Genomic DNA, 22,521 nt, shown 5'->3' with positions numbered 1-22,521 from the left:
AATAGGAGTATAGAGGCAGTGGAGGGGTTGTGGAATACAGATGCCATATGTTGACAAACTGATGGGCCTCTTCAGTCTCTGCCTGGGACTAATGGTTTCGCCTCCTGTCTTCCGCAGCCCCACCAATCCTCCTCCACTGGACTCCACACCACATGCCTTTTGGAACTCTAATAAGAAACAGGATCAGCTTTCCATCTCTCACCTGCTGTCTTACCTCAAGGTCTTAGAGGATCTTATACAGAGGAAATTTAGCCGAACTTTCTGGGGCATGTTCTGTGTGCTCTCTGAGTCAGTGGTGGCTACTGCCTGGGTCTCCAGGAGACCTTCCTCTGCAGCAACCCAAACCTCACCATTCTGTAATACACATGGCCCTTCCCCAGCTCTGCCTCTGGGCCAAGGACCTCCACAGATTTCTCAGGCCCAGCCATTGTCCCACCAACTTGTGACACCAAACATGGTGGGTGTGACAGAGGTCCAGACACTGAATAGCTTCCCAAGCTCTACACCAAACCAAGCACTTTCTGCATCCATAAGTAGGGCCTGTGGAACAACATGTTGTAACACTGGGATGAAGGAATTGGCATCCCTCCTGACTGAAAACCAGCCCTGGCAGCAGGATCTGGAGTGGAAAGACATCACAGGCTCTAATGTCCAAAATCATCGAGCAGTCACTAACCAGCCCACTCATAATTTGCCCAGGGACATCCCACCCGCTGAAGCTATCAGGTCAGCCTCCATCCTTCCTGAGCACCTGCAGTTCCTCCAGCACCATGAGGAGCCACACAGTGAATACAGGATGACAAAGATGAGAGTACAAGGCCCCCACTTCAGGTTCCTCCCATCGCAGGAACTGACGCAGCTGCAGGGACACTTCCCGGCAAACAGTCGTTGCCAGTCTAAGAACAAGCCTGAACTCCCCCAGCCTGCCCAGCCCTCCATCCTCAACTACAAAAGCTGCAAGTTGAGTCAGATGATGGAGACTGTACCCTCAGGGATGCCCTTAAAGAAGGACCCAGCAAGATGTAACATACATGACCCTATCAAGACCCCCAGTTTTAGGGCCAAAGCCTTGCCTTGTACTTCAAGCAGCACCCCTGGGCAGGGTCTGGAACTCAGAAACCCTGAACTGAGGTCAGATCAGCTGTCCTATGTGAACACCACTCAGGACCTTTCCTTCCTTGACCCCAAAACCCAAAGGAAGCTGGACTCAAACATCAAACAGCTTCCTGTGAAACGCAGATGGAAATCTTATCTACAGACTCTTCTGTCAAGTGATCTCACCCAACCAGGAGTTCCAGCCTCATTCCTTCCCCAGCCTGTGTATCCCACCTCACCTTCCTCTGTTTCTAAGTCAGAGTACTGTCCCAAGACTGCCACAATCCTGGAAAAATTGAATCACCAAGATCCAGGAGGGACAAGAGTAGAAACTGTATCAGCGTCCAGGCTGCAGAGTCCTCTGTTTGCACACTCACCTTCAGAGGTTCAGGAGATGCAAAGAGCCACTGTACCAGCTGCCGGCCATGGGCCCGCTAAGGCCCATCCCGTTACATGGCAGAGCAACCTAAGCACTCGAGCCAAAGATTACTGTTTCCTGGCAAGGACCCAGAAGAGCAGGATTGTCCAAGGGATTGGAAAAGGCAGCCTGCAACCAAGGATCAGTCCAAGAATTGTCAGGTATGAACCATGGAAGATGTTTGAAAATGTGGCCTCAGTACATCCCTATTGGAGTGGTACAATGGTTGATCCTGAAGTAAGGATCCCATCTTCAGTGGCCAAACAGACCAATAGAATAGTAGAGGTGGTAAGAGAGACACCTTCTCCATGGAAAGTGATCCTTGGGGCCAGCAAGATTCCCAATGGCCAAAACATCAATAACAATCTCAGAGATTTTGAATCTGTAGAGGCCAATAGAAACCCAGGCCATTTCCAAACATGTCCACAGCGCTCAAGTGGCCCAGCTCTAAAACCACAGGTGCTTAGAGAGGTTGACTTCAAATCCAATAAGCAGCCACAGTCATGGCCTGCTGGGCTCCTTCCAGACAGTCAAAGCACTGTGTGCCCCACCACAGTCAGCTTGCCTACACAGCACTCAGTTCCCAGATTCCAAAATAGATCCAAAAATCCCAAGACTTCTCAGGGCCTAGGTGATGTATTCAAGAGGAGAGATCATGGCCAAAAAGCTCAGAAGTTCAGTGTCCCCAAGGATAAGATTCAAGCAAGTAATCACAAAATATTTCCTCCCAGTGAAGAGAGAAATGAATGTATGAGATCCAGAGCCAAAAGCCAGGGAGAAAATCTTGGGAGAATGGGGCTCTCCCAAGCCTGGGGCTTCAATAGCTCTACCCAACCCCAGGATACAGTCATTACTGAGAGTCAGCCCTCCCCTGATATGCCGGAAATCAAACAGGCTCCTACAGGAAGCTTTCTGAAGAAAATAGTAAGGAATATTCTAAAATATCTCAACCTCTGCACCAAAGACAAGGATCAGGGGGATTCTCTGAAGAATGAAAGCACCCCACCATCTATACAGACGCAGGAGGTAATCACAAAAGAGACGCTCATCTACAATATGACAGCAAGAGTGCAATCTCTCATGAATGCTGTGACACAGGTCTTGATCAACAGGCTGGGCCTTGATATAGAGGAACCACCAAAGGTACAATGGTGTAAACTGGAATCACTGATATCTCCACTTGGTGTCTCGTCCCACTCTTCTGAGGGTATCTATGACACAAAGAAAAGCAGAACAGTGGGAAGAATGAGCTTTGGTCCCCACACCAGTTCCAAAGGACACAACAATCCACTCAGAGACAGGGGAATTGGAGACAAACAGCAGTTGAGTGTTGATGCCCAGAAAGCCTGTGATCAACATCAGAACAGAGTGAAGAGAGGAATGGATTTCAACCAACTCCCCACCCTCAAGGGGAAGACCCATCCATTCCTGTACAGGAGAACTGGAGACAAGCAGCAGTCAGGCACAGCTAGCAAAACAGCCTGTGACCTTGATGAAATTAAAGTGAAGAGTGGAATGGACTATTGTCCACATAGCAACCCCAAGGGGCACAACCAACCATTCTTATACAGAGAAATTGAAAACAAACAACCGTCAGGTGTTGTTCGTAGAGCCTGTGACCCACATCAAAGTACAAAAAAAGTAATAGGCTATGGCCATCTCAAAAGCCTCAAGGAGAATGATCACTGGGTCATGTACAGAAGAACTGGAGACAAGGAGCAGTCACATGCTGCTACCCAGAGAGATGGTCACCCCAAATGGACTTTATCAGCACAGGCCAGGGTGTAGGTATCTTAGGACACCTTGACCCTTTGCTCACTAGTAAGTCTTCCGAAAGCTGTCTCATCCCCCAGCCATTGTTTCCCCCATGCATTCCCAGTAATAAACGCTGACTTTTTTCCTGCAAAGGAAATCTTCTTCCTATAGGAGTGCATCCTCTGTTGCTAATGGCTCCTTCCCAGATAGGGGCCGCTTCCTAGTTCATGCTGCTGCTTTTCAGTGCAGTGGTTTCTGTCTTGCAGTGATGGGGAGGGAGAAGGTCAGCATTCCTTCTGCCTCCGTGCAGTCTCTGGAAAGGGATGGGGCATGTGGGGAAGGCAAGGTCACTTTGAGGTGTCATCCTCACCCAGTTCCATCACTGTGCACTTATCATTCCATCATTTCAGAGACAACAGAGTCTAGGGATCTTTCAGGGTGAGCCAACCCTACAAAGACCCCACCCAGGTCTGTGGCTCATTTCCTTACTTTGCTCCACCTTGATGTTTGTGTCACTGTGCAGGTTGGTGTGCAGAGACACCAGAGAGCCATGGACTTTCTCATGTCACAAACTGCTTCAACCCTCAGTTAAAAGGTGGGTCAATCTCGACAGGACAGGCATAGAGAACACCTTCCCCAGGAGCCTCTACTCACCTTGATGCAGGCTGAGGGAGGACTGAGCTCAGCCTGGGTGACCGGGCAGTGACACTGTTCACAGTCTGCCTTCCTTTCTGACCAGAGCAGGGGCCAGAATAGAACTTGCAGTGTGTGACATCAGGTGGCTCCTGGGGGCTGTGTCACACAGGCCTGCCCAGTAACTCAGGAAGTGCCTGCAGAGAAGCCACAAACATCTCACTGAGGTCACTCAGTCCCCTCCCTGGAGTCCTATATCCATCCTGCCCACGCCATCACCTGGGCCAGACCCAGAACCCTGAGACCCTCAGTCATCATGGCTTCCAAGTGGGGTTCTCTACTTGGGCTAAAGCTCCAGAATGTTCATCCTAGGTAGTATGATTATCTCTCCATCTTTCCCAAAATTAAATATTATAACCAATAAATGGTATTCACCTCTAATGAAAGAATATATCCTGATTTTGTGCAGTTTTAAGTGACATCTAAAACTGGTCAAATGGTTGAATGGCCTGTTTTTCTACTGGAGACACAATACCTTCCTATGCTAATCCACTTTGCCACTGTGCTAACATCTGAATATGCATTCCTTGTGATAGTGCACCAATGCTATACAGGATGTCTAAGTAAATTTTTAGATGGATTACATGATACCACAATCTATTTAGTCTTATTCAATAAAAACCCAGAGTCAGATACCAAGGGTGAAAGCTGAAAGATCAGAGAAGTAGAGCAGCCAGCCATCAGAGACTTCTTACCTCTACAAAATCTCAGACCGAATGGGGGCCCTGTCTCTATGAATCCTCAGACTGAATGTGGCGCCAAAATCCTGTCTCCACCTGCGTTTTTTTATTCCTGTCTCCACTTCCCTAGTGCTAGGATTGAAGTTGTGAGCCTCCCATGTGCTGGGATCAAAGATGTGTGCCACCACTGCCTGGCTCTGTTTCTCTTTTAGAGCAGTTCAATTCTGTGTAGACCAGGGTGGCCTTGAACTCCTGATCTTCCTGTTTCCTCCTCCCAGGTGCTGGGATTAAAGGTGTGTGCCACCACTGTCTGGCCTCTATGGGTAACTAGTGGCTAGCTCCGCCCTCTAATCTCCAGGCAAGCTTTATTTGTCAGGACACAAACAAAATATCATACAACAATTACTGATGCTATATTTCTTGTGGATAATGCCCAAATCCACAATCCTTAAAAAATAAGAAAGTTAAATGACATCATAAATCAAATAGACCTAACAGAATGTTCCACCAAACATTAAAGAATACATGTTCTTCTCAATAGTCCATGGGACTTTCTCCAAAATAGACCAAATATTAGGACACAAAGCAAGTCTCAACCAATATAGGTAACTGAAATCACATCCTGCATTCTATCTGACCTCCATGCACTAAAGAAAATACTGAAAATACACAAATCCATGGACACTAAACAACATACTACTAAAGTAAGATTTATGAGGAGAAAGCAATAATTTTTAATTCTGAGAATTAAATGAAAGAAAAAATGAAAATATGACATATTGATATCTGTGGAACACAACAAATGACAAGCAGTCTTAAGAAGAGTGTTTATAGCACTATGGATCCAAGTCAGAGTCTGAAAGATCTCAAATAAATAATCCAATGATGAACTTGAAGGTCCTAGAAAAGTAAGAATAAGCAACAGCAAAAAAAAAAAAAAAAAAAAAAAAAAAAAAAAAAAAAAAGATGACGGAAGAGATAATTAAAAATTAAAATCAGAGATGAAATTAATGAAGTAGAAATTTAAATAACACAAAATGTCAATAAACTGAAGACTTGGTTCTTTGAAAGAATTCATACGGTCAAGTCCTAACCCAAACTAACCAAAAGAAAGAGAGGGGAAACATCCAAGTTAACAAACTTAGAGATGAAAGAGGAGACATTACAACAGACACTTGGAAGACTCAAAGAACCATCAGAACACACTTTAAAAATATATATTCCACCAAAGAGGAAAATCTAAAAGAATTAGATGGATTTCTAGATACATACAACCTACCAAAGTTAAGTAAAATGGTAAGTAATTTAAATAGAGTCATAACACCCATCAAAATAGGAGTGTGTGGTGTGTGTGAGTATGAGTGGAGGCCAGAGGGCCACTTCAGATGTCAGCTCTTACCTTCTATCATAGGACCTGGAGATTGAAATCATGTCATCAGCAATCAGTTTTACCTGTAAAACCATCTGGCTGGACCTCTTTTTTTTTTCCTTCTTTTAAATGTTTTATTACATTAATATCACTCTCTCCCCCACCCCCCTGTGTAAATGTGTGTGACACATAATTTAAAATCAACTAAAAAAAAAAAACTCCCTGGCTGGAGAGATGGCTCAGCAGTTAAGAACATTGGCAGCTCTTCCAGAGGACCTGTGTTCAATTCCCAGCAACCACATGGTGGCTCACAACCATCTATAATGGGATCTGATGCCCTTTTCTGACATGCAGTTGTATAGGCAGATAGAACACCATATAAATAAAATAAATAAATCTTAAAAAAAAAATTTAAATCCCAAGACCAGGTCGGCTCAGTGAAGAACTACCATCAGTGACCCTCAAACAAATTAATTAGAAAAGGAGGAAATCCTCCAATTTCTTTTACAAAGCTAGTATTGCCCTGATACCAACACCAGACTGAAAAAAAAAACCAACAAAGAGAGAAAGAGAGAGGGAGAGAGAGAGAGAGAGAGAGAGAGAGAAAGGAAAATTATAGGTCAATGAACATCAACACAAAATTTAACAATAAAATACAAGTAGAATTCAAGAACTCATCAAAAAAAAGTCGTATGATCGAGTTAGCTTCATCCCAGAGGTTCAAGGATGGTTCAACAGATATAAATTGATAAATGTACTCCAACCATATAAATAGATTAGAAGACAGATGTAGTGGGTAGCCATCCCAGCTTTGACCTGGAAGTTCCAACCCCCATTGAGGCTTCCGTAACGGTCACCATGCCATCCATACAGACAACACACCATGAAAGTTATGTTCTGCACAGACATCTGTCACATGAGCCATTTGACACCTATGTACCATGACCATACATTCTGGATTTTTGTTTTTGCTTTTGTTTTTTTGTTGTTTTTTTTTGAGCTGAGGATCAAACCCAGAGCCTTGCGCTTGCCAGGCAAGTGCTCTACCACTGAGTTAAATCCCCAACCCTGACCAACCATTCTGAAGGAGCATCTGCATGCCTAAGACACAGACATCTCTGAATCCATCTACATAAAGAAGAGTCCAAAGTCAACATTTATGAAAACTCTTTGTTCCAAAATAATTACCAAGCCTAGAAAGAGCAGTGCCCAGAACTACCAGGGTCAATATCTTGAGGGCCTGCTATGGATATCACTCTGTATGCCGTGAATGTATTGCTCTGATTGGTTAATAAATAAAATGCTGATTGGCCAGTAGCTAAGCAGGAAGTATAGTATAGGTGGGATAAGCAGAGAGGAGAATTCTGGGAACAGGAAGGCTGAGTCAGGCGTTGACAGCCAGACACAGAAGAAGCAAGATGTGAAGGTAGAACTGGGAAAAGGTACCAAGCCACGTGGCTAAACATAAATAAGAATTATGGGTTAATTTAAGTGTAGACCTAGCTAGCAAGAAGCCTGAGCCATTAGGCCAAACAGTTTTAATTAATATAAGTATCTGTGTGTTTATTTGGGTCTGAGTGGCTGCTGGCCCAGGCAGGACTGGAGAAAACTCCAGCTGCAAGAGCCTACTCAGATTTCATGTAAACCTCTAATACATGTAAACCTACTGAGGCCTGGATGTTCTCAAAAAAAAAAAAAATCTGGCATTATATATTGTACACAGGCATGTGTGTGCACATATATACAGGTATGCCATTAAATGTTAGGACTATCCTACAGGGGAGTGAGAGCCTTAATGTTTATATTATATAACTATACCAAGAGGACCAATGTTAACCTGCCAACTTGATGTCACAGAACACAGTAGGGAAAGATAAGCACCATCCACTATCAATGCCAGCTACTGCACATCCACACCCTTCCACATGAATGCAGCACAGAGTCCACCTGCTCCCCATGTAAGAACCTCCACCCCAAAATCACAGCACAAATTTCTGAACATAGAGCTTGTGAGCACATGCATACAAGTGATACCTATACTGTAAATACACAAACATACCAACTTTTACTAGCTAACTTTCAAAGAAAAGAAACCTACATAGCCTGAGTATTCACCTGCCCCTGCTACAAGTATGCACACACTAGCCACATGTGACTGTTACAAATATGTACATGGTGCCTATGTGCACACAATAGAAAAACAATAGGCATAAATCATAAGACCAGCAAGTATCTTGATAATTTTTTCACATACCACTCCGAAACAGACCCACATAAAATCTCAGAGTCCCCAAATGACTATGCTCCACAATTCATGGATGCACAATTGGCACAGCCTCTTCATTTCTAAGGGCAAACAAGGAACCTCCTACATCTACCAGAAAACACCTGTATCAGCCCTTTGACTGTATCAAGAGTCAAAATCCACAAATAACCTCTATTTATCAAATACACATGAGCAAGCACCAACATTAAGGCCACACATTCTTGCAGCATCTTCAAGATCTCAATGAATAATAAACACAAAGATGATCCCCAAGCCCTTGTATTCTCAGACAGCACAAATATACACATCCATAAAACCCACAAATGGATAGCCAAACATTCATAGGATGCAAAAAAAATATTAATCTCTCATAGATAGAACCTTGGGTTCTATGACCAGCACCAAGAGAGAAGATAAAGATACAAACATACACATATATCTGTGTATTGTCTAATTTCTGTAGTGTCTTATATACATACAACTCCCACACATATACATGCAAACATTCCAGTACCTGAATATATTCTTCTGTAACACACTAAATGACACCACACACTAAACCATATTCCATACCTATATAATAATACAGCTGCCCAATCTCACCCCTCAAACATGCATATCCCATACACACCTAGAAATACACTACCATTAACCAATTCTAGTGCAATTTTATTGTGCCTAATGATCTCATTTTTAAGAACAAATTTGTATATTTCAGGTACTCACAGTTGTACGTACACAACTGCTTTAAATACCCAAAACATTCAGAAGTGTTTTAGGTATATAAATACCATTTAAAATACAAATGCAAACCCAGAATTAGCCCTAGCTGATAGAAACCACTTCCTACATCTTCAGTACCAATAGGCAACTATATTATAGGCCCCAATGCAGTGCAGTCCCCATGCCTGCCTGTGTAAACTCACAACCTCCTCTTTCCTTCACATACATATATCCTTACTTCCTACATGTGTACTTAAAGCATTGCAGCTCTGCTCCGGCTGAAGTATTACAGCTCTGCTCCTGGGAAAGGTTCCTTCCCCCACCCTCCCATGTAAGTGTAACAACTCTACTCCCAACTGGGAGGGATTCCCCAGCAAAAGTGTTACAACTCTGCTTAGGTCTGGGGAAGTGTTACAGCTCTGCCCCACTAGGGGAAAGTTTCCCCTGTGAAAGTGTGACAGTTCCACTCAGGTCAGAAGCGTTACAGCTCTGCTCTGCTCTGGCAAATGTGTTACAGCTGGACTCACCTCTAGCAAAAGTGTCAGACAGCACAACAAACCGCATTCAAGGGATTTAATGAGGGGAAAATCCAGGAGGGTAGCCACCTCTGCTGGGGTGAGAAGGGGCCATAAACTGAACAGAATACAGGACTTAGATAGGGCTGGAGGGGTGGGGACAGGGCTTTCCAGGGTGGCTTGGGATTGGTGGAGTTTGTGGTCTGATTCTGTGGCAAACTCAGAGATTGATGGGAGTCTGTGCTCAGGGATTGGTGGGACTCTGTGGCCTGGCTGTGGGGCAATCTTGGAGATTGGTGGGATTTCAAGTCCTTAGCCCTGATTTTGGAGTCAAGTCAGAGTCAGGGTGTTTTTCCTTAGCCCTTTTATTATTTATTATTCCCTCTTTTGTTTATTATTATTAAATAATCAGGGATTGGAAAAGAGGTGACATTATTAAACTACTCTGTTGTAGAATATTGTTTCCAGGTGTGTTACTTTTTTTTATGCTGTGGAACATTTGCTTTAATGATGCAAAGATGTGTTGCATTCTTTTATGTTGCATTTGTTTAACTCCTTGAAGCTGTGTTACTTTGCCTGTCTAAAACACCTGATGGTCTAATAAAGAGCTGAAGAGCCAATAGCGAGGAAGGAGAAAGGATAGGAAGTCTGGCAGGCAGAGAGAATAGATAGAAGAAATCTGAGAGAAAAAGAAGAAAGATCAAGGAATAAGAGAGGAAGGAGGAGGACTTCAGGGGCCACCCACGCAGCCACCCAGCCACCCAGCTACACAGCCAGACACAGAGTAAGAAGAAAAGAAAAGGTATAAACCTTTGAAATCTTAATATAACAATAGCATTGAGGGGAAAAGAAATCTGAAACATTTTCTCTTGCCCTAAATCACTTTCTTATATCTTCAGAACTTGAATTTACATGTCTTAAAACACTTTCTTCTACCTTCAGAACTTTCATTTAAATAACATTTTCTTGGATCCTGTCTTAGTTAAGGTTTCTACCACTGTAAAAAGACACCATGACCACAGCAGCTCTTATAAGGGAAACATTTAATTGAGGGGTCTCACAATTTTGGAGGTTCAGTCCATTATCATCATGGCAGGGAGCATGGCAGCAGGCAGGCAGACATGGTGCTGTAGGAATAGCTGAGAGTCCTACATCTTGCAGGCGACAGGAAATCAACTGGGATGCTGGGTGATATCCTGAGCATAGGAAACCTCAATCCCGCTGTATTGTTCTTCACATCTAACCCTACTCTCACTGAGTCCAGAAGCTCAGTAGAGAATAATGGCTACTTCATATGTCAGGTCATCATATAAGCCTAAATATTTTTATGTAAAGCTGTTATAGTTTTTCATAGAGACAAGATTCATACTTATGTGTGGGCTATTCTTGGTTGTCAACTTGACTATATCATCTGGAATTAAAACCCAAAAATGCAGGCACACTTGAGAGAGATGTCTGCTTAATTTGAAGTGGGAAGATCTACTTCTAATCCAGATCTTTGAGGTAGGAATACATATCTTTAATCCAAATCTTTAATCCAGATCTAATCTGGGCCATGCCTCCTGTTGGAAGCCTATATACAAAGATGGGTAAGAAGGAAGCTTTTACATTTTACCTGCTTGCTCTAGCCTTGCTAGCATGTCCATTCCTTCACTGGCATTGGAGTCTACTTCTTCAGGATTCCAGTGTACACTGAAGACCAGCTGAGACACCTAGCCTTGTGGAATGAACAACTACTGGTTTCTTGGTCTTTCTATTCACAGCCATCCATTGTTGGATTAACTGGACCACAGTCTGTAGAAATAAATCCAATTTCTAGATAGATAGATAGATAGATAGACAGATAGATAGATAGATAGATAGACAGACAGACAGATAGATAGATAGAGATTCATTTGGTACCAGAAGTGGTTCTAGAGCAACAGAAGTATAAGGGTGAATCTTTTAAGTATCTGGAATAGGCTTTCCCATTTGCCAACACCTACAGTTATCCAACCCTCTCCAGTCACTGAAGCCTCTCCTAGGAGCTCAGAAAGTTCTGAAAGCCAATGGTATGGTCTATATTACAAACATACAGAGATAAATTTGGTTATTCTGATTCACTAATTGTGGGTGGCAATGAATTTGTTGACTCTGTATATAAAACTTTTGAAAGTTTGTGGGAAAAAAATATGATTATGCTAGTTGGTTGCTCTTAGCATGATTGGATAAATTGGCAAAGGATAGGGATGAGTTCCATGTAAAACTAACCAACTTCTAGCATCTCAGAATACAGTGAAGGACAACAATGAACTTAGTGATTAAACTGACTGGCTCCAGATGTGCATAAACAGTCTAAAGCAGTGGTTCTTAACCTATGGGTCTCTACCCCTTTGGGGGGTGAAATGACCTTTTCACGGAGGTCACCTAAGACCATGGTAATATACAGATATTTGCATGTGATTCATAACAGTAGCAAAATTACAGTTATGAAGTAGCAATGAAAATAATTGTGGGGTCACCACAACATGAGGAACTATATTAAAGGGTCACAGCATTAGGTAGGTTGAGAACTACTGGTCCAAAGCTTTCTACGTGTATCTTGGAAGATAATCTTCTTTCCAGCAGCTACAGAGTTCAAGTTGTGGAAAATCAAACCTAAACCTTCATTCAAAGTTGGCTGAACTACAGAAAAACTCAAGTCCCAGCCTCAGAGAGTGTCAGCAGTTAAAATAAGGGCATTAATTGGTAAAGAATGGGGTCCTGTAACTTGAGATGGAGATGTCTAGGGGGACCCTATTGAAGATGAGAACTTTGAATCCTCAGATTTCTCAAAGGTTTATCTCATCTGAGGAAGTAGTATATCTACCCTAAGCCCTAGCCGTTGATATATTGCTTTTTTCATCTTTGACTGAAGAAATTAATCCTTCATTGTCTGCTAAATCAACAGTGACTTTCTCTGAAGGACATGCCAGGCAAGTCAATACTGACATCCCTCAGGGATGTCATCCCTCTAGACCTATAACCAGATGTAATGCAAAGTAGTCTCCTAAAGGGGGGATAGAAAGTATAATTCATGAAGAGGTGTACCACACTACTAAAGAACTTAGTGAGTTTAAAAGGGTGTCAAAAGTTTGTTTGACTACCACAGCCTAATCTAGTCAGGATGACAAAGGGCACAGACCTGTCAAGAGTGAAGGTGTGAGTCACGCCTCCAAGAAAAGAGCCAAGACCTGCTGAGCTGCTTCCCTAGGATGGGGAAATACCTTAGAGGAAGGTAGTTACAACAAATACCAGCAAGCCCACATAACCAGCTGCAGAAAAGAGGATTATAATTGACCTGAGTATTTCTATCGTATTTTGTTAAGAATGCATTTGTGCAGATATTTGTGTCTTCTTCATCAACTTCTTTATCATGTGATGTAACATCAATTAAGAGAATATCAATGGCTAATATCTAAGTTTGAGATACTAAAAGAATGTCCCTTGAGGGACATTGTCACCTAAATTTATAATGATTTTGTAGTTGTATGAGGCATAGTTATATCATGTTAGGGGTAATTATGATCTGGCTAAGTATGACCTAGTTATTGTTTTCATTTGGAAATTAATCATGACATAAGGAGACATGATTGTGTGTCAAGTTGACAATGTGTAGACTTGTGATGGTTACTCTTAGTAGTTAGCTTGAATACATCTGGAATTGACTAAAACCCAAAAATGGAAGGCACATCTGTGAGGGATTTATGTTTGATCTGAGTCGGGACGATCTACTTCTAATCCAGATCTTGAGGTGGAAGGGCAATACATATGTCTGTCAAGTATTTGCTTACAGTGAAAGGACTCAACACTGTCTAATCCAAAAACTGATTTCTGACTTGCATCCTGTGGGCTACATACTAAGTGGTTACTTGGTGGGCTGGAGCCTCCAGAAGAGGTAACTGGGAATTAGGTCATCATGCTGGAGAATGCAGATATCCCAGCACTGCACTGGTGGACACATTGGGATTGCTTCCTAAAGAATAATATGGACATGGCAAGAAGATCCATGGATCTCCCAAGAAGAACCTACTTTTCACTCTCTCCTCTTTTGTATCTTAGGAACATGTATTTACCTAAATATAGGTTCTGAATTCTGCATAGAATGTATAAACATTGTGAAAACGTTCAAAAAGCCTACATCTGCTGGAAGGATGCAGGGATTGGGATGAGGGTAATAATGAAGGTCTACTGAAGAATGGCATCCATGAAGCCAGTGTGCTAGGAATATGAGAAACAATTTGACACTCCCTCCACTCATCATTCCCTGGCCCTTTACAGACTTCCCTAACCACTTCTGGGCTTGCAAGGACAGGGTGTCAGGGAACTGCATGGCTGTCTTACACACCAGTGCTGTGGGAAGAGCTCCCAACCATGGTGGGGACCAATGGCCATCAGGGCAGTGTGGGGCTGCCAGAATCTATCCCATTGCTGTTTCTCATGGGAGGCATTAGGAGAGGGAGCAGCAGCATGCTACAGGGTCACCTCCAGGATTCTAGGGTGCTGACTTGGAGGGTTGCACACAGATGTTTTTGGTTTGTTGTGCTGGACTAGAAAGGGAGGGAGGTTTGAGAATGTGGGAGGAACACTCAGAAGGGGATGAGGTCAATATCTGAAATCTGCCACCTTCACAGAGGCCCTTCTAGAAACTAGCCCTCATTGATGGTGCCTTGTCTCCTGTGAGCATAATCACTGGGATGGTAGTCCAGACCAAGACAAAGAGATCCATCTCTGGGAAGACAGCTAGACCACTGATGAGTTTTCTGCCAGGGATTTCAGAAAAAGCCTCTCAGAGGTGGGAAAGCTGAGGGCTCCTCTCCACAGACAGGGATCAGGGAATCTTGGTGGATGGAGAGGAAGATCCCTGCTGGAACAGTGCTCAGCCAGATGAACCCAGCATGGAATTCCATCAGGGAAATCTGCAAACAGTACAATCTCCTTGACACTGCCCTGTTGAGACTTACTGGGACCAGGGAGCTGTCCTCCTCCATCCATTCTCTCTTTTATCTCCCCAGCATCTTCTCTGGGATAAGCATGTCTGATGAACCTGGTGCCTTCCTGCCTACATTTGCAACCCTCTGTTCCCCTACCAGCTCCCCAGCCAGCACCTGAGTTATTCTGGGAGCCCCCAGGACCCCTTATAACAGCAGAGGTCTCTCCTGACAACCCTCTAGTGCTGTCCACCTTGCCTGAGTTGTCTTTGGTAGCAGGAGATGGGTGCCACTGTGTCTCTGAACATGGTACAAGTTGAGACACCAGGAAGGCTTGCCAAGCCTGTCTACAATACCAACATGGTACTTACACAGGCCTCCCTCAAATGTGTCCCTGGGATCCTTGTGATAGAACCTGTCATGAACACCTTCGTGAATGTCCCAGTCACTGTAACTACCCAGCCCCTCAAGGAGACTTGGGTCCTGAGCCCTCACCCTATTGCCACAATGCCAGTCCAGCTAGTCTCTGTAGTGTCCCCATTCAATACAGCACCACCTCCAAAAGGGACATATGGAGATCCCAGCCAACCTCCATGCCAACCCACCAGAAAACTACTTGTTCAAACCAGATAGCGTCTATGGGAACTTCTGGCACTGGCAGCATATCAAGACTCTGGTCCACGGGCTAGAGAGATGGCTCAGAGGTTAAGAGCACTGGCTGTTCTTCCAGAGGTCCTGAGTTCAATTCTCAGCACCCACATGGTGGCTCACAACCTTCTGTAATGAGATCTGGCGCCCTCTGCTGGCCTGCAGAAATGCATACAAACAGAATATTGTATCCATAATAAATAAATAAATACATTTTAAAAAAAGACTCTGGTCCAGCAGCACCTGTCTCAGACTCCTGCTTCCTCACGTGAGTGTCACTCGTACCTGTAAGGTCTGTCTGGGTCTCCGACATGAGGAGTGTGAGATGGACAAGAAAGGTGCTGAAGGTGACTGGCCAGTCCAGAGAACATTTTGAGGAACAGCAATACCACACCAGAGAGAGGACTGGATTAGACAGAGGTCCTGGTGTCCTCGGAGATATAATTCAGATTTAGTCTTGACTGATGTGGAATATTATTTTCAGGTGTGTTACTCTTGTTTATGTTACATTTGTTTAACTCTGTGAAGCTGTGTTACTGTGACTGCCTAAAACACCTTATGGTCTAATAAAGAGCTGAATGGCCGACAGTAAGGTAGGAGAGAGAAACAGGCAGGGCTGGAAGGCAGAGAGAATAAATAGAAGGAGAAATCTGGGAGGAAAATGAGAGGAGGGAGAAAAGGAGGAGGACTCCAGGGGCCAGCCATCCAGCTACACAGCAAGCCATGGAGCAAGAGTAAAGATTTACAGAAGTAATGAGAATGGGAAAATCCCAGAGGCAAAAAGTAGATGAGATAATTTAAAGTTAAGGAAAGCTGGCAAGAAACAAGCCAAGCTAAGGCCAGGCAATCATAATTAAGAATAAGCCTCTGGAGCCGGGTGGTGGTGCACGCCTGTAATCCCAGCACTCGAGAGGCAGAGGCAGGTGGATCTCTGTGAGTTCGAGGCCAATGTGGTCTACAGAGCTAGTCCAGGACAGGTCTCAAAACTACAGAGAAACCCTGTCTTGAAAAAAAAAAAAAAAAAGAAAGGAAGGAAGGAAGGAAAGGAAAGGAAGGAAGGAAGGAAGGAAGGAAGGAAGGAAGGAAGGAAGGAAAGAAGGAAGGAAGAAGAAAGAAAGAAAGAAAGAAAGAAAGAAAGAAAGAAAGAAAGAAAGAAAGAAAGAAAAGAAAAGAAAAGAAAAGAAAAGAAAAGAAAAGAAAAGAAAAGAAAAGAAAAGAAAAGAAAAGAAAAGAAAAGAAAAGAAAAAAGAATAAGCCTCTGGGTTTTTTGGAGCCCACTATCTACAATGAGACACCTCATGCAGCCTTGAAGCAGGGGGAGGGACTTGAACTTGCCTCTACTGGATGTGCCTCCCCAGGGGAGGCCTTGCTTTCTTGGGGGGGGGGGATGTGGGTGGGTTGGGAAGGAGGCTGAGGGGGAGTGGGAGGAGGGAAGAGGGGGATCTTTGGTGTGTAAAATGAACGAAATTTTTTTCTTAAAAAATAAAAGGAGAAGGCCCTAGAAATTTGTGTGTGATTTATTTTGGAGCTGGGTGGCGGGTCCCCCAAAGGAGTCAAAAACAACAATACCTGACAATATGATGGTCCTGTTTATCTTCTGGCATGGACTTAAGTGTTTTCACCCCAGACCACAACTCAGGAAAAGGTAAGAGTGCAGACCTGAGAGAGATCTATGCATATATCCACACCCCACCGTTACGGGGACTTTCTCTTAGGACAGCCAGGTGATAGACACTCTCTGTGGTAATCTTTGGAGTCCTCACACCATTTTTATTCTCTGCAGGCATCTGCACCATTGCCCCAGTCATTAACCCTAGGTTCCAGATCATTCTGTGCATTTTGTCAGTCAGCTCAGCCACATGACAGACTAGGTGAATGTAACCACACACTGCCTTATCATGGTTCTACAGGCTAGAGCCCCAGACAGTGCCTTGCAGAGTCAGTTCTGGTGAAGAGTTACCATGACTGACTCAGCTGTGTTATCACAAAGGAATGAGAGAGACTCTGGGAGCCCCTTCAGCATTCCTAGAAGGGAATTAAGGGAGCCCCACATTCATGACCTAAGCCTGACAACCATCCAACTCCCCATTTCCAATGACCTTTGCTTTGGAGATTAGGATCCCACCATGGAATTCTAGAAAATAAATCAATCTTCCCTGCACAATGACATGGAGGACACACAGGACAGTCAGAGGGACAGATACAGCCCTTGGTATTCGTGTCTGGTGCATGGTGGGAGGTAGGTCCTTGAGGCTAAAAGTCTAAACCGGCATGGGGTCAAAAAGGTTTACTTGCCTGGGTGAGCTGATAATGGAGGATGGGCTGTGGGCTGTGAGTGGGGAGTAAGCACTGTGCTTCAGTCCCCAGTAGATTACAGCTGATGCCTGGTGGAAGCCCATTGGGAATTTGGAGACCACTAGCTGGCACTAGAGCCCATGATTCGCTTGGACTGTGCTTCCTGGGAGCCTGACACATGACTGGGAGCCATAACACATGACTCCCCCATTCCCAGGCCTTGGCATCATGAGTGTGCAGTCGGGAGCAAGGACCTTGCTCAGTAGTTACCTGCTGACCTAGACCTGTGCTGATGCTGTTAGCAGGCTATTCAGTATCTCTGGGCCTGTTTCCTGTGCTAGGCATGAGGCTCACCTGTGTTCATGGTTCTAGAATCCAAATTAGATGGGAGCCAGTGGCCAGCGGCTGGGTAGCTGTCATGCCCATACAAGTGCAAGGGAGGTTGTCTACCCTTGTCAACACAAGCTACTTCTCCACAGTGGTCTGGGGCCAGGATCAGAGAGGAGGTATGTTACCCGCTACCCACCCGAATAGCTCCAGGGTCCCTCCAAAGCCTCAATACTGCCTTCTCTCAGTCACCTTTGCTCCTCTCCATAAGGCATGGGCAATGACAGCTGTGCTTGGGATTGAGGTAGGCTGGCCTCAGCAGCCTCATGCTTCCTGCTCTGTACCCAGGCCAGTGTCAAGGTAAGAGAAGGTCCTAGAAATGTGTCTTCTCCCACAAGCCAGTACTTAGTGGACTCAATGACATTCTCAGCAATGAACTGCCCATACATTTGCCTCCTGCAGTGGGCAGCTGCTCTTCAATACACTAAGAAGGTATCCAGAACACTACAGACGACTCACACAAAAAGACACACAAACTGACACAGTGGGCTGAAAGTCCTAGTCCAGTGATAACCAAGGTTTCTGTCAAGGCCTGACCCCAAAGGTGGACACTGGATAGAACTTAGTTCTACTAATAATGCGATGTGAGAACACTGTGCCCCAGGCCTGGCAAGGCCCACTCACCTTTCTGAAGTGGAACACCATCTTAGCAGTCCAGCCAAAGTGATATGCGTTCTTCTCCAGCTCCCTGGCACTGTCCTATCAGAAAAAGACAGGCTTGGCTCTGATGAAAAGTCCTCACACCAAGGGTCCCTTCCCTTCCCTTCCCTTCCCTTCCCTTCCCTTCCCTTCCCTTCCCTTTCTGATTTGCTGGACCAGCATGCTAGGTCTCCTGGCCTGGGAGGAAATCGGGAACATGGAGCATGTAGCAAAACCAACAGCAGTCAGAGGAAATTAAGGAGTGAGGGGATGCAACTGTCCTAGGGGACATTGCCCAGATCAGGCTTCCCCCACTGTGATCTGCTCTGAGTCCCAGTATATAGGAACCACATAGCCCTAGAGCTACCATCTTGCCTCCCCATACTTACTCCGTCAAGGTCATCCACCAACCTGGGATCACAGGTTCCACTAGTAACAGTCTCTCTGATGAAAGAACTCTTCCCCCATGTGGAAAACCATCTCCCCTGCCCTAGAAACCAAAATGGAAAGACACATGAGCAGAGCAGGAAGTTGTGTGCCCCAGCAAATGTCTTGTACCCTCCCCCCAGTATGGGGCAAAATGGGGCTTCTTGTCCCTCGGCAGCTTTGGGCATCATCTTGGCTCACACTCCTGCTCTGAGCAGGATGCTGTGACATCTAACCCCAGGCCTTATTCCTTATCACTAAGATTTCCTGTGGAGAAACCTACAAGCATTTACTTACCTTCTCCTGTGCCGGACAGAGGCCTCTATGATGGGCATGCAGGCACACTGCCACCTGAACTTTCTACATGATACATGTTGCAGCTGTGCCAGTCTATATCCGGCTGATTCCCATCCCATGACTCGGAGTGCACAGAGTGCATGCCTCAACACTTAAAAGCAGAAAGACACACGAAAAAGACTCTCTTAGTGATTTTGAAATTTACAGCAGAGGCAAGTGGATCTCTGTGAATTCAAAGCCAGCCTGATCTAGTTCCAGGACAGCCAGGACAGTTACACAGAAAAACCCTGTCTCGAAACAACAACAACAAAACAAACAATAAACAAATAACTACTTTAAAAGATTTGGGGGATGGAGAGATGGCTCAGCAGTTAAGAACACTGACTGCTCTTCCAGAGGACCCAGGTTCAATTCCCAGCACCCACATGGCAGCTCACAACTGTCTGTAACTCCAGTTCCAAGGGATCTGGCACCCACACAGACAAATACGCAGGCAAAACACCATTGCAATAAAATAAAAACAATAATCTGAAAGAAAGAGAAAAAAGGAAGGAAGGAAAAGAAAGAAAGAGAGAGAAGAAAGGGAGGAAGAAAGGAGAGAGAAAGAGAGAGAGGGAAGGAAGGAAGGAAAAGAAAGAGAGGGAAGGAAGGGAGGGAGGGAGGGAGGGAGGGAGGAAGGAAGGAGGGAGGAAGGAAGGAAGGGAGAGAGGAAGGGAGGGAGGGAGGGAGGAGGGAGGGAGGGAGGGAAGAAGAAGGGAGAGAGGAAGGGAGGGAGGGAGGAGGGAGGGAGGGAGGGAGGAAGGAGGGAGAAAGGGAGGAGGGAGGGAGGGAGGAAGGAAGGGAGGGAGGGAGGGAGGAAGGAGGGAGGAAGGGAGGAGGGAGGGAGGGAGGGAGGGAGGAAGGGAGGGAGGGAGGGAAGGAAGGAGGAATGGAGGGAGGAAGGAAGGAAGGAAGGAAGGAAGGAAGGAAGGAAGGAGGGAGGGAGGGAGGAAGAGAGGGAGGAAGGGAGGAAGGGAGGGAGGAGGGAAGGGAGGAAGGAGTAAAGACATGGCACTTGACTGCTGCTCACCCTGCTGTGCCACAGCTCTCCCACTGACTAACATGTGCCCACTTTAGCCAACCCCTTCCTGCTGCTTTTGTGGCCTCTAACCTTTATCCTCTGCTGTCTTTCTCTAGCTAAACTTTCACAGGTTATACAGAAGGTGATGCTTCAGGGTTGTTCCTTCTGGACTCACAGACATGTTAAGTTGCATTTCCCATAAATGGAATGGTTATCGTGTGTCAATTGGAAATGACATTGGAAATGCATAAATAATGAAATGCCTCAGTCCACCTTCGCCACCCCACATACCTGATTTTGTGTAACTCCATTGCCTTCCCCATCCACTGGAGTCACTTTCTTCTTGAAAACCTGACTTGTCTGCTGGGTTGGCAGGCAACAGCATAGTCTCCGCACACCATTCCCCATTCTCCTCTTCAATCTCCTCCAGCCTTGGTGTAGGCTATGAGGAGAGGCTGTGTGTGCCTCTCTGGAATTCTTTTCAGATGGTACATTCTGGGTGCACAAGCTGATCTCAGTGGTGACTACATTCTGGGGTACCTTATAGGACAAATATTTTTCAGAAGAAATACATTCTGAAGATGTGTTACCTAAGGACACACCCTTGGAGGTCATGCTGGTCTCCCAAAAGCTGCTGCTCACAAGCTGAGCAGCCACAGGAGCATGCCAGGCATCTGTGTTGGGAGGAAGGATTCTCTTTGGCTGGCAGCATGGGATGTCAGGCATGCTGTATCCTTTGCATCCCTTCTTCCTGGCAAGTTTGGCACTATCACACATGTAGTATATGGCTGAGAAGGTGAAAATGCGAAGAGCAGGCTCATTCCCCGTCCTCTTTAGGGGGCGATGAAAGGTAGGAGGACTTACAGGTGTCATGGCAACATCATGCCGCACAGGCTTCATCTGATGATGGCTAGTGTTATCCCTCCAGGGTGACTGATGCTTTAAAATTAGGTAAGTTGCCATGATGTTATTAAATTTTTTTTCACGTAAAGAGTCTCTAATGTCCTTGGCATTGTAACCCATGGCCAACATGGCCACCACAATGCTGGGAGTTGGGTTGCTGGGGTGTGTCCCTAAAGAAGATGCTAGTTTGGGAAGTCCTTCGCTACCCTTGAGCCACTGGTGCTGCATAATATCACATATCTTGGGCCTCCGCTCAGGATTCACGGTGAACAGCTGCACAATGAGGTTTACAATGTTTTGAGAAAGCATTGATGGGATGGAGTACTCAGGATGCAGCATCTTCTCCTTCATCTGGGAATAGGTCTTTGCCTCAAATGGGAAGCGCCCTGTCACCATTGTATATAAAACCACTCCCATGCTCCAGATGTCATTTGCCTGTGCATCGTATTCTACATCAGTGAAAATCTCTGGAGCACAATATTCAAGGGTGCCACAGAACCCCTTGAACCTCTGCCCAGAGGTGACTTTGATGGCCAAGCCAAAGTCACACAGTTTGACGCTTCCTTTGCCATCCAGCAGGATGTTGTCTGGTTTGATGTCCCTGTGTGCAATACCATTCTCATGGCAGTAGTTAACTGCACACACCATCTGTGTGAAGATGCGGTGGGTCTCTTCCTCCTTCAGACAGCCCACTTTCTCAATGTGGCTCACCAGATCTCCCCCAGCAGCATGTTCCATCACCATATAGGTATGTTCTCTGTTTTCAATGATGTGGAACAGTTGGATAATGTTTGGGTGGTCCAGTGACTTAATGATATCTATCTCAGCCATAACAGAATCGTTCTTCTCACCCCTTTCCAGGATCTTGACAGCAACCCAAACCCCTGTGTGGAGGTGGCAGGCCAGCTTCACCTCAGCAAAGCTGCCTTTGCCAAGGGTCCTGAGGATCATGTAATGATCTGTGAGGGTCACCCCTTCAGAGGAGCTGGCCTCTGGCTCCAGCTGCATCACCACCTCCTTCCTCCCTTCTCTTTCCTGCAAGTTGAGGACTTCAATCACAATGCCAACTGATAAAAGCAGGTCTACAAGGCAAGTTCATAGCTATAAATACCTATTATCACAAAATTAGAGATGTGTCAAACCACCTCATAATACACTTCAAGGTCATAGAATACAGAAGAAACTAAAGCCCCAAACAGTAGGTGATAACAGACGATAAAGATCTGACCTAGAATTAATGATATGGAAACCAAAGGAGTAACATAAAGAGTCAAAGAAACAGTTACTTTAAATGATAAACAAAATTGACAAAACCATTACCCAAACTAACCAAGAAAGGGAAGACACAAATTAATAAAAGCAGATGCTAAAGAAAGCAAAATTAGAACAGATATGACTCAACT

The 22,521-nt window shown here is 45.0% G+C and overlaps 1 protein-coding gene across 1 annotated transcript; it reads right to left on the bottom strand.

Moving 5' to 3' along the window:
* Nucleotides 1-7,111: 7,111 nt before the first annotated feature.
* On the bottom strand, nucleotides 7,112-22,126 carry LOC118584680 (sperm motility kinase X-like). Its single transcript, XM_036188926.1, has 3 exons — nucleotides 20,507-22,126; nucleotides 18,418-18,492; nucleotides 7,112-7,138 (listed from the first exon to the last, which is right to left on the bottom strand). The coding sequence occupies exons 1-3, from the start codon at nucleotides 22,124-22,126 to the stop codon at nucleotides 7,112-7,114; spliced, it is 1,722 nt and encodes a 573-aa protein (XP_036044819.1).
* Between the last annotated feature and the right edge of the window lie 395 nt (nucleotides 22,127-22,521).

The sequence above is a fragment of the Onychomys torridus genome, chromosome 5, assembly GCF_903995425.1.
Source record: "Onychomys torridus chromosome 5, mOncTor1.1, whole genome shotgun sequence".
Lineage (NCBI taxonomy): Eukaryota > Metazoa > Chordata > Mammalia > Rodentia > Cricetidae > Onychomys > Onychomys torridus.
This window is presented reverse-complemented; position numbering and strand designations above follow the sequence as displayed.